At 44.7% G+C, this 12,931-nt stretch overlaps 1 protein-coding gene and 1 long non-coding RNA gene across 2 annotated transcripts in view; one reads left to right on the forward strand and one right to left on the reverse strand.

Annotated features, from left to right (window-relative positions):
- LOC149361717 (fatty acid synthase-like) overlaps window positions 1-12,931 on the reverse strand; it is a 132,155-nt gene that overhangs the window by 48,047 nt on the left and 71,177 nt on the right. Inside the window, exons 15-17 of the mRNA XM_089568134.1 lie at window positions 6,719-7,934; window positions 5,095-5,246; window positions 3,513-3,726 (exon numbers count right to left, since the gene is read on the reverse strand). Coding sequence (XP_089424260.1) covers window positions 3,513-3,726; window positions 5,095-5,246; window positions 6,719-7,934 — 1,582 coding nt within the window. The remainder of the gene's footprint in view (window positions 1-3,512; window positions 3,727-5,094; window positions 5,247-6,718; window positions 7,935-12,931) is intronic.
- On the forward strand, window positions 10,277-10,987 carry LOC149361718 (uncharacterized). Its single transcript, XR_016288971.1, has 2 exons — window positions 10,277-10,462; window positions 10,860-10,987. It is a non-coding gene; the product is annotated as an uncharacterized LOC149361718 (long non-coding RNA).

The following is a 12,931-nucleotide window of genomic DNA, read 5'->3' on the forward strand; positions in this document are numbered from 1 at the left end:
TTTTAGAGTTGTATAGATATGGCTCATTTCAAGTCATGATGACGTCTGTTCATGTTTGTTTTCGTTTTTCGCGAGTTGCATTCCTATTTGCTCAATATGCATACAAAATTTTTGTATATTACGCATGTACTAGTGTTCTTAATTTATTATTTCTTGGATAATTTTTTGTACACATTCGGTGATTCACTGTACTGCCTGAACAACCAACGAACACGCTGTGCTTAGGTTGGACGGGAAAACTCATGTACTAAATGAAGATGAATAAACCTGAGAAAGGTAGCTCGATGTATGTTACTGTGTCGTCTCGTGGTTGTCTCAGTGCCGTCCAAGTGTTACATGTCAACCCTCTTAATGGGTGATGCCCAGGCCATCAATGGCGGGCAGAAGAGAATAAAAAAAAGGGCCACAAGTTCGGCTTTGACCGCACGATGCGGATATAGGGTTGCTTGATGGCGGAACTTATCTCTGATCCGTCAAGGCTACTGTGGTCAAAAACCCTTTTCCCAAGGATCTCAACCTAGAGGAGCCGAGCACCAGGCCCGGAGAAATCTTGCACCCATTAAAGTAACCGGTGAGTACCCGGCGGCACTGGGGATCGTACCCAGCACCTCTCGAATGCGAGGCGGATGCTCTACAACAAGGCCGCGCTTCGGTGGCCAACCTTTTTGGTTGGTTGGTTGGTTGGCCTCAAATAAAATGGCGCATACCCACAACGGGGGAGTGGCCAAGACACCGGCGGTGAACTGCTGTAAAGAGGAGCTTTTGTAGAAGACGAAAGGAACTTTCTTGCAGTTGTTCAGTTCCACAAAGCCATTTTCATCTTCTTCCTCCAAGTGGTCACCTGAGGAGGCCCGTACGCATGATACCAGGGGAACGGACTTGCCCGGGTTTGAACAAGCCTCGGCTTTGTGCTCCTTCTGGCCGCACGTAAAACACGCTGTGGGACTACTATTCGTAGCGCTGTTGCGGCAATTATTTTTTTTTTATTTTATTTATTTCATACTGCAGATCGTCTTACAGATCCAAGCAGAACAAGATAACACAGATACACGAGTAACAAGTAAAATAAAAAGAAATAACAAGTAAAATAGAAAGAAAAACTAAAAATAAAAATAAAAAGGCATGCAGGATGACTATGCGCTTACATTTTATCATGTCAGAGAATTCCACTCACTGATGGTACGCGGGAAAAAGGAAAATTTAAAAGTGTCAGTTCTAGCAAAGTACGGGGTAAGTGAACCGGGATGATGGTGACGTGTGATGCGTGTAGCTAAAAACGATAAATAGGGTGCAGGATCAAGAGCCAGTTTGTTATTTATGAGCAAGGAAAGAAATTCTCGTCGAATATTTTTTCTTCTTATCTCAAGAGGTTGGATACGGTTAGATTTCATTAGCTCAGACGGAGAATCAAAAGGTGAAAATTTAGAATAAATAAATCTTATGGCTTTTGTTTGGATTCTTTCAATTTTCTTAATATTAGTATTAGTATAAGGATCCCACACCACGCATGCATATTCGAGCTTAGGCCTGATTAGTGAGTTAAACGCGAGAAGTTTAACCTGCGGGGGAGCTTTGGAAAGTTTATTTCTTAAAAAATAGAGTTTGAGAAAGGCGGACGAACAGATATTTTCCACATGTGAATTCCAGGACAGATTGTTAGTTAATGTTACACCCAGGTATTTAAAACTGGAAACTTCCTTTAGTGGTGTTTGTCCGAGATGGTACCTGTGCTCAAAAATATTTTTTTTACGTGTCACGCGAAGGAAGTTTGTTTTTTCTTTGTTTAAAGCCATGTCCCATTTCTGGCACCAGGTAAGGATGTTAGTTAGAGAAGTGTTTAGGTCAATCTGGTTATTTGAACATGTAATATCTCTGTACAGCAAGCAGTCATCCGCAAACAATCGAATCTCAACGCCCGGAACAGTTGTGTCGACGATGTCATTAATATATAGTAAGAACAATAAAGGCCCAAGTACGCTCCCCTGAGGCACTCCAGAAGTTCAGACACGTAGTGGCCTGAATTGTGGCATAGGTAGCATATCGGCTGAGGCTTTTGGATGGATCGGGCGTCGCGGCCTTCGAATTTTTAGCCGTTTTCAGAATTTGCGTTTTAATTTCGCTCAGATATGCTCCTGGCTGAGCTTCCAGGAATTTGTCTGCAAGGTGAAGCATTTCGGAAAGAGTCTTGGGTTTTCTCTAATTCGGGTCCAGACACTCTTGGATGATACGTACTCAGGAAATGTTCCTTGATGTGCAGCTCACAAAGTGCACTGTGCTCCTGCGCCATTTTCGAAAGGTCCGTCCACCGTTCAAAACAGTGATAAAATCGCGCCAAATGCTGGGATGCCTTTTCGCTGTCTGTGGGCTTCTCTGTCCTGAATTTATCTCGAAATCCCTCGGTGGTAAGTTATAATAGTTTAAACGTGGCACTTTTGAGTTAGCTGTAATTTGCTGCATCTTCAGGAGACAGTCGTCCGAATACAAATAAGGCTTCACCGCTCAGACACATGCTAAGAACGGTAGCTCATTCACCCTCTGACCAATTCTGGCTTCCCGCGATCCCTTCGAATTGCTTAAGGAACGCATTGAGGTCGTCCATTGCGAAATCAACCTAGGAAGCAACCTGCTGGCATCTAACCGCAAGCTGATACTTTTTTTCTTTAGTGCTATGAACTTACTCTGAGGGGCTCGAAGATCGTAGGAGTTGAAGCTTCATGTCAAGCAGTTGCTTTTCGCGTTCGAATTTTCTCGCTCTCTCTTTTACGGCTTCTTCTTGAGCACTCTGTTTCATTTACAGCAGCCTCTCTCAATTTCTCCGCTTCTTTTCGAGCTTTTTCTCTTTTTGGCTTCATCTCGAGCTCTTTCTCTTTTTCGGCTTCTTCTCAAGCCTTCTCAGCCTTTTCACGATCCTTTTTTTCTCTCTGCTTCACCCATTTCCGCAGTTAAGCTCCGGACATCCCCATCTAGATGCCGACCTCTAGTAGTTCCTACAAGACGTTTGGTGTTTGTAAGCGCAGAGAACGGAGAAAGAGGCGGAAGGGGTTCATGAAGAGGTCGTAAACGGGTGCTTAGCAATGGAGCGATATTATGAGGTGCCGCTTTGAAGCGGTTAGTGAGGTTCACCGTGTAGATGTAATATTTACCTTGAGAATTTCGGAGGCCGAACTTTTCAAGGTTTCCCTGTCCCGCCAGAGTTGGCATGGCTCAATTCTTAAATGAGGGACGTCCATGCTTTTGCTTTGCTGGTGATGTCGGCCTTCTTTCTGCGGTTCTGTGCAAGATTTTTTCCCTATATTTATGCTCGTGTGCAGTACAAATGCAGTGAGGTATTGGTGAGTGCTCATGTGTGTGTCCCCTTCTTGTGTCCCGTTTGTTTGCGCTGTGTACTTTCAGAATGTTAGCACGCTGACTTCCCAAAACGGCGCCACATTTTGCCTTTTCAAAAAAAAAATACGGCTGCATTTCATTGCGTATTGAGTGCCATTTAGATCTTTTCTTCCAAAGTAAAACACTTACCGGGTAAGGCATCGGATGACAGGTTTCCTGTAGCAAGCATGACGTCCCGAAAGTTCAGTGGAGCGTAATACACGCTGCATAAATTCTTCCTTTGGACACTAGATGAGGAAGTGCAGCGCAGTGCAGACTCGTACCACTGTAGGCTAGACAGGTCCCCTAGAGTTCCAAAGTTGAGGAAAGCGTATTCCATTGGCCTTTTGTTGAACCACTCTGTAGAACATGGGCGCAAGAAAGAAAAGAAAGCATGGCGGTTGCATTAGACGAAACGGAGGGAGACGGTTCAGATTGGCAGTAATACTTTCGCTGGGAACTAGTTAGACCCCTTTTATAAACCAAGTTCTGAGTTACCGCGATGGTGCAAAACTCTTTTCAACTCTTTTCTGTGTGGTAACAATGACGCTAATTACTTGGCATGCGAACCAAGTTCTGAGTTACCGCGATGGTGCAAAATTCTTTTCAACTCTTCTCTGTGGGGTAACAATGACGCTAATTACTTGGAATGCAGCTATCGATGATTGTGATAAAGTTAGATTTCATATCGTGAAAGTACCGTTTGCCGACTACTTCTGTCATTGCAGGAGATGCGTATTTTTCGCAGCAGCCAGCCCCGAAGATTCTAATGGTGAACACCGTAATTAAGCTGTTGCTGCAGCTCATTGTGTTACCCGGTCGTAGACTACAGTATGTCCACTCAAGCAGAGAGATAAAGCGTGTTCCTGCATGTGTGAAGCCTCATGCTCCTCTGCCCAGCCGAAGGAAGCGACAGAGTTAGCTGTATGGTTATTACTCATGTGTTTGATTAGTGCGCGGATCTCAGTGTCTGCGTGGATCTCAGGACAATCGAGGGCTCAGTTTTGAGAGCACCCGCCTCCCCGTTTTGTAGGTAAACCCTATGACACACATGGAAAACATAAGCTTGGGTTGCTAAGTTAAGTGCTAGAGTGTGTTTTATGGCGAACAACTGTCGCGCACTTTACATTGGAGGCTTTATTGTTTACAGAAGCTCATGAGAAGAAGGGTTTTCTGGCGGGCTAGTTGGTGCTTGTCGTTCATGATTAAACTGCGCGAAAAAAACACGGACAGAGACAGAAAACACGTCTTTCTCTGTCCGTGTTTTTTTTTTTTTTGGCGCAGTTTAATCATGACAAGACCAAGGGCGAAAATGCGTGCGCAGTAATTTGAACAAGTTTTTGCGTTAAATGCTGCAAATTTTTTGTAGAGTTTATAGCGCCCTACATCTATGGCTTTCAGTTTTTATGGCAGCGTTCAATCATGACTACGCCCACCCACGTTCCTGCTTTTACAAGTGGGAATAAGACAGCTCGGTTATTTTTCAGGAAAAAAACGCATTCACTGTGCTAGGTTATGGCAGTGGGGCTTTCCCTGACTGCATAATAAAAATATTATGTATAGTCTGCGTAACCCTTCTGTAGAGCGATCAAGCTGCGAACCGGGCAACAAAAACTCAAATTAGTGAGCCAAAGTGACCCTTTGTGGTCTTTCTGACACTATTTCTGGCACCTGGAACCTAGCAGAGCCCTCTACACAAGAGTGATGCGGACTGTACAAGATACTCACTCGAAGTTGTGCCAGTACGCCTAAAGGAACCCCATTCTCCGTCGCGGTAGACATTCATGACGAGATCTTGACCCAGTATGATGCGTAAGATAGGGTTACTCGGCCGAAAGTCGATTGTCTCTTCTGACTTCAAGCTTGCATTCATCATGCACCTGGAATGTAGTAGTAAGGACCGGGAAATGTGGAATGTGTTTAATGATCTGAGCTCTCACTCTAATGCGAGAGATCTATAACCGGGTCTTTTGGTACTTCCTTGCCGTTTAAGAAACACCGAAATAGCGGTATGACATTGGTCCTCAGCACTAGATAACGAGGCCGCTGCGCGGCGCCGCGTCCATTAGAGGGCATCGCTTTCTATTAGAACAGAAGCTGGCGAAATTAATGTCCACGTACCCCCAGAGAAAACCTAGTTTTGCTTGTCCAGCTCATGACATGTAAATCGGCCGTTGTGGTTCAGTGGTTACAGCACTCGGCTGCTGACCCGAAAGACGCGGGTTTGACACCAGCAGCGGAGAACGAATTTCGGTGTAGGCGAAATTGTAGAGGCCCGTGTACTGTGCGATGTCTGTGTATGTTAAACAACCGCAGGTGGCATAATTTCCGAAGCCCTGCACTACGGCGTCCCTCATAGCCTGGGAAACTTTGGGATGCTAAACCCACAAAAACTAAACATTTAAGACGTATGATGGCTTTCGGAAGCTGTCTCAGTCCGGCATTTACTGCATGAAGAATGAGACAGATATGGTCTACCTAACCCCATTGCACCCTGCGCGTAAGAAACAATAGTTTCTTAGACGCATGAGCAATAGTTCCTTCATGATTGAACTGCAGCGTGATACCATCTAAACCATGCCGGCGCTTCTTTTAGGGCTTGATTTTGTTCTTTTGGCATGTTGCGCGAAATTTCATGATGAACAGAGCAATAAAATGTGCCTGCTATAATAATCCACTCGATCAACGAATTTATTAACTTCGGTAGTATATGAATCATCATTCCAAACGAAATGTTTAGCTGTTAACATTAGATCTCACAAAATAAACGCTTCCATGTTCCTGGTTGTGTCATGTAGAGGGTGAATCGTGAACTACTTTATTCTACATGAATGCCGATCCGGATTGTACCGATACGTTGCGACCTGCATCATTCTTCGTTCAATGCATCTTGTTACTAAGACCCAGAATACCTACCATGGAGTTAAAAAAAAGACAGTGTTTAGAATTTCATACGATTGACATGATGAAGTCTATCACTTATAGTCTTCAGTCTGAATCACCGAATGGAGCCGGCAGGCGGTGCTTGTTGTTTTTAATCTAACGTTTTGATCTATCGGCGTAACTGACATTATACAAGAAAAAGTGCAGAGTATTTCCTCTTATGGTTGGATTTACCTATTACATTTTTTGCCCAAAGTGCATGTGCTGCTTTTAATTAATGGCTCAGTGCACTGTGTGCCAATTTTTTGGGGCCACCCTTACAATTCTGTTTCTACATGGAGTACATCTGTTCATTCTGTTACGTGGTATGAGCTGATATCTAGACCCTGTTCGAAGTCATGTGCTGAGCCGCGATATCAACATTCCTATAAGAAGAGTGCATTGTCTTCAGTATGTTCATAAATATTACCTGACACGGCATTCAGGTGCTTCCCTGCGAAGGCAGTTGGTCAGCCCAACCACACCGCTGGTGCAGCTGTCCTCGGCGATCAGCCAGAGACTCTGTCCAGACGCCTTATTTTCGTGGTCCCGAGCTTTCGCTTTCAGTGTCTCGACCCAGTCGCATTGCATGTTTTTTACCATTACTGTTTCGACTTTCACCATTTCGGAGCCAGTATCAATCTTTCTCACAAGCAGCAGCACCGAAATGTTGTTAGACTTGAGAGCAACTGTGCTGAAGCCGCGTGAATGAAGAACTGACTCAACAGTATAGATGGCATGGACAGAAAGCCGAACATCAGCCACCGCTGACAGGAACTTTTCAGCTGGAGCCAATCGCGTACGCATGGCCAGAAGCACAAACGCGTGTTGTCTACACAGCGTCGGCAAGTGCTCGAGGAAGAGCACAAGGGACTCTTCAGCACGGACAGGCAGCCATGCAATTACCAAGTCAGCTTCTGGCAACTTGCTCTTGGCAGGGAAGGCCGGGTTCCAAGTTACTAGCTGCACTCCGTCAGGAACTTGCGCTCCAGTGAGTTTTTCAGGAGACGGGTGCGCCAGCGTATATTCGGTCTTCAGTATGATGTTCTCGAACGAAGGCACGAATGGTGCAAGAATGCAGTCGCTTCCTGAAGCCACTATTTCAAGAACACGAAGCCTGTTTGCACTTGTATTCTCTTCCACAATGTCAATAAGGTTCTTCAAAGAGTCCCCTTCAAAGAGTGCTGTGTTAAGACGGTCCCTTTCTAGATCCTCTCGGTAGGTACACATCAGCGATTGGACAGCGGTCATTACGGACGATGCGGAATCGTCTACTTGCATCTGAATAGCCGCGAGGACTCGCAAAAGCCCTTGATCTGTGGCCATGTTTCCAAGATATCGGCGGATCACTTGTTCTGGAGCCTCGAAGAAGTCTTCCATTACTTCTTGTACCTCTGACTCATTCTTGCCCATCGATTGGAGCACTCTGCGCGCGACAGCGCTACAGACGTCGATATACTCTCGAACGGCGGATTCCCTTTCCTCTCTTGTAGACTCCTTGTCAACGTATGGCACGAAATGGTACTCGTTGAGCACCACAGCCTGATCCACTGTCTTTCGGGGAGTCGTGATGGACTTTACACCTTGTATGCTAATGCCTCCCGCTTGGCACTGTGTGATGTTTTTGTCGTAGACGACATCCAACCCTGCATTGACACGGGCGAGAAAATGGAAATCAAACAGGTGAATTTCGAACATGCACGTACTTAAGCCTTTTGTGTTCTTTAAGAGAAGCCTCTCTAATTGCCGGTCTTAAAATTGTATATAATGAATTTGCGGATTTTAAACATGTAGTCTAATATTACAGTTCATCTCTTTTTCTATAAGGCAATAAAGATTTTCACTTAGACAAATGCTCAGTGCCTGATCTCGAATTTTTGAGTTGTCCAAAGTTTTCATCACGCAGCATTGTAGAAGTAACGAAAAGGTATTCGGAGAGGATTATGTAGCTTATGTAGCTATGTAGCTCGACGAAGTGATACCACGATTTATTGAGAAAGAAAAAAGAAGGAAGGAAGAGACAGGTTCCAGATGCGGCAAGTGCGGTCTATATACGCACCTCCCATGCTGCTGGCGAAAATTAAAACATATAGAACAGACAATAAGGAGGTGAAGCAAAGACAGCAGGGATAGCATGAAAGAATATCGAAGGAACAGCTGTAAACAAAGGAACCATCACGCAGCACATTCACATCAATAATACAAAATAATAGAAATGGTCGGGAAAATGCACCTGTCTATGAAGCGCTCCACACGCAAGCGGTCGCTATATAACAGTTTACGCGCACACTATTTGCCCCAGGTATGCGCATGTCCTGTTAAAGTCCATTACAAGCGCGGCTCGCCATTTACTAGCAGTGGTTGTGACATTCCCAACGGCTTCTGTCAGTAAGCACCACACCCGAAGCGTCCTCTCACTGCGCGGCTACGTCCATGGGAGTGGTGGGGTGTCATGTTCAGACCGCTACTTGACTCCTTTGCCAGGCCGCTCGCAGTGACAGGGCGCTCCGGATGTAATGCAGATAATTCACCTAAACTGAGGTGACAAAATGATACAGGAATTGATGGGAGATGACAATCCTATGACGTCTAGTTGCCTGTCGACGCAACCCAGCAAACCACAAACCTCCCATAGATGTCCAGATTAAGTCTGAACGTCTATGTACCAAACCAAAATCTCTCAGACGTCTTATCTACCAACCTTTTTTCGTGGAAAAGCTGCAGACGTACCCACGACATCATATCTGCCTTAACCTAGACTTCTCGTAGATATTACTTGTCACGTCCTGGGTATGTGAGCGGGATATATAATTGAAGAATTCCATATTTTTCAATCGTTCGATATTTCGTGTTGCCTTACTGCATTTAAAGTTTGAAATCGCTGTTGACTACAAATTGGAGGCATGACCAGCGCTGCCTGTGTTTTTTCGTGCTCGCTTCACGGCAACATTATCCTGCCTAGAAAGAAGAAAAATACGGGAAGTAGTAAAGACAAATCTGAATGCACACGCATCAGGTTTCTGACTCAACTGTACGCAGTTGGTTTGAAATGCCAGTCGCTTTGGTCAGGATTCGCATTGTTATTTCATTACTATTCTTTCATTCAATTTATACCTTGTGCTACAGCCTGCAAGCTATCTCAACCACACTGAAAAGTGAGGACACACTAAAAAACTTGTTTGTTATTTAGCAGCCAGGACTATATAATAACCATTTTTTCTGATTAAGCATGTTTTATTCAACTTATCCAACTATTTAAAATACAAGAATTGGTTCAGTTCAATTTTTGGGAGTTATTTTTTTTTTCAAAAATGTCTTAAATATGCTAATCGCGCTAGCAATGATAACTATTGGAATGTTGAGCTGAGGAAAGCTTAGGCATTTGTGTTGCTGAATGTGTGACCTCATATTTCTTGAGAATAAACTTCTTGAGTCCCGCTTTTTACCATCGTGTCAACACTGTAATCATGTCCAGTGCAGGCCAAAAATTTCTCCAGTTAACCCTGTGCCAGCGGCGGCCCCCTTATCCCAGCAAACTTCCGAACCTCATCTGCCCACCTGCCCTGATCCTCTCTGCTGTGCTTGCATTCTCTCTGAATCCAGCCCGTTACCCTAATGATAATTGGTCATCTTGCCTTCATGCTACATGCGCTGCCCATATGCCTGTTCTATGCTGCGGACAGGCGGCGGCGGGGAAAGTGCGGTGAATTGTCTAAGCCGCCATCGCGTTGTAGTTCGTATCGTATTTTATCAATAATAGCGCAAACTGCGCATGGCGATTGCAGGTGTGAAAAAAGTAATATGCTACAATTTAAAAATAATTAACTTATTTTTCATGCCACACCAAGCCTGCTACTCAGTACAAAAAAGAGACGATACAAAATATGTGACAGTTTCGCACATCCGCACGAGGCTAGGTTCAGCCATGGCGGCAGTGGTAGAGCGCAGGGCGTGTGCGATTTCAGTCCTGTTCCGTGGGAACATTGTGTTTGAAGAACCTCGACACAGAATTAATTATTCCCTTATTATAGCTGGCGAGATTGTTCAACCGTTCTTTCCTTGATGGAGCTGAAGGAAGACAGTTTGCTTGCTTTTACTACTCGGCGAAGTGGACCCGTCAGTACGAATTAGGACTACAAGTCGTTTTCACCGGCTGGGATCGTGACCTTTCTTGGTGCGTACTCAGTCTCAGTTTACTCATTGAAGTGTATTTTATGCTATTTTTGCGTTCGTAATGAAAAAATTCTAACGCATTTATCGGCACGTTATATTTTTACGCTTACTCCTTTGGCTGTTTTGCCAAACTCGCTGTGTATTGAAACAAAGGCTGGTGATGTATGCAACTGGCCTCTACTACCGAAATGTGGGCATGCGTTCGGATGGTGTGCCGAAGTGCGTGTGCAAGCACACTCCGCTCAGCACGACTGCCTTTTAGTGCTCCAAGGGCAACCTTTCACGCTTCATAGACTTGCGTTGGTAAAAGTGGCGTAAATTACTGGGTTTGTTTGTTGTGGTTGCTGTGCCATTCTCTTGTCACCTGTAAAAGTGAACAATTATGCTTTCTTTTGCAGCAACCCTGGCCTATTGGGCTCGGCAGAAGAGTATTGATGCCACCGCAGCTGTTAACCTGACGATTATGCTCAACGAGAAGATTCAGTGAAAGCGCCGAGCGCAATAAAATACTGACGCACTAGGAAGTCATCTGCAGTGTTTTGGGCTCCCATGATGGCCATGTACTCGCTTACTCAACTGTATTTGAGCTATCTGGAGTGCTTGGACGTCCCGACGACTCCATAGGGAAGTCTGTGGCTGGGATGCAGTAGGTCTCCGTTCCATCTGGAATTGTAACAGGTGTCAGCTGCATCTCGTATTGCAGCTGGTTCCAGTCTGGAAATGTGTCTCTTAAAACAGTAGGACTGGAACCAGTTAGAAATTTTCACCTGGATATTGATCTATGTATAGTCATATTCTCTTTATATAGACGTCTAGGCTACGTAGACTGGGCGTACTTACATGTTCACAAATATCTGATAAATGTAGAGCGTGATGTCTGCAGTACGTACCTACAACGTGAACTGGACCCCAATTTCCATGTTGTAGGTACGTAGATTTTTCGTAAACGGTACTAATATGGATGTCTAATGGAGGTGTCTAATGTCCAGCGTAAATATCTTGCTGATGTCTATGGTACGTTTTATGGTTTACTGGGAATGCACGTCAGCCCTGCCGCGCATAGTTTATGCCAGATCTTCATGCCAGCTGTCAAAGACGAGGGTTATAAAAAATTTTAGCCTCCTCAAGAGACCCCGCCTCCCTCAAGAATATCCATGCTCAGAGGATGGCGCTGCTCCTTCTGGCGAGCAGAAATGGTGGCGTGTCACCGGGACAAATGAAGCTTCATTCTTGCAAGGTAGTGCTGGCGGTGACTTGTTTTGGGTTTAATCGGAGGAGCGTCTGTACGCGTGGACAACTTTCTAGTCCACGTGCGTGAAGGTACAAGGCCCGCAGTAAATGCTTCGAAGAAACGTTAATCTATTCGGAAAGTTAAGCTCCTTTGCGCATGTTAATAACGGCTCTAGCAGTGGGAATGAGAGAAGACGAGGGACCGGAACGATACTAGCGCTGACAATGAAGTCCACATTTCTTTAGAAGACACAGCTTGAAAAGGCGAACAAGAAAATAGAAAAAAATCAAAATAAAAACTTTTTAAAATATGCAGTGTGCTGGCCGCCGTCCACTTCTTTTCTGTCGTGTTGGCTCATTTGCGCTGCTGCCTCGAGTTACTTCATTTCGAAGTCTAATACACAGTGTATGGCAAGAAGAAATCTAGGCGGAGAAGTGGGCAGAGAAGTGAGTTGTGGAGAACTCACTGGAATGTTTTATTCTGCAGGACAATTGATTTCTTTGGTAGTTTTCATACAAGAAGGTTTGACTCTCGTCAGGTTGTACAACCAAGAGGGAACATGACGAAAAAAAAGAATTGTGAAACCCGTCTCCCAGACAGATTAAGGCGCGCTGGTATAGGTATGTGCGGTGGCTATACTACACAAAATCTGTATCACAGGTTCTTTGCCATGAATAGTGCGCAGTTGTCAAGTTCTGCAGCCAGCGTTCCGCTCGCATATAATGGGTGCAAAAGGCGGTCAGGACAGACATGTTCCTGCGCATGCATCCGAGAGCCCAATGTTTGCATTTTTTTCTGGGATAGAGTAACGAAAAACCGTTTTCTTTGTCTTTTGTTTGCTTCTTTCTTTCTTTTTGTCTGTTTATATTTTTTATTTTCAGTAGTTCTCTATATTCCTCACCACATCGAGAATAACATCGTGCCTCATATTAAAATTTGGTGTTAAGCCTGAGGTTCAACTATGTCTGACAGTAGTCATTTGTGTAGCGCTGTTTCTTTAATTGAGCACAGCTTTGACAACATGTGCCGTCAAAACAACCAGACCCGTTTGAAGTTTTTCGACCTATCGAACATGGAAGGATCAGGCAGAACTCCGTGGACAACCGTTGTGCTCTCTTATGTCAAAGTTGTACGGCAGGGTTCACTCACACGGCATACAGTACGGTGCCGAAGCGCTATAAGCAAGAGTGTGGACGTCGATATATGCGGTGTACCTTTAATACTCGAAGACAATATGTA

Source organism: Amblyomma mixtum, chromosome 2 (genome assembly GCF_055824585.1).
Source record: "Amblyomma mixtum isolate Tamu chromosome 2, ASM5582458v1, whole genome shotgun sequence".
Taxonomy (NCBI): domain Eukaryota; kingdom Metazoa; phylum Arthropoda; class Arachnida; order Ixodida; family Ixodidae; genus Amblyomma; species Amblyomma mixtum.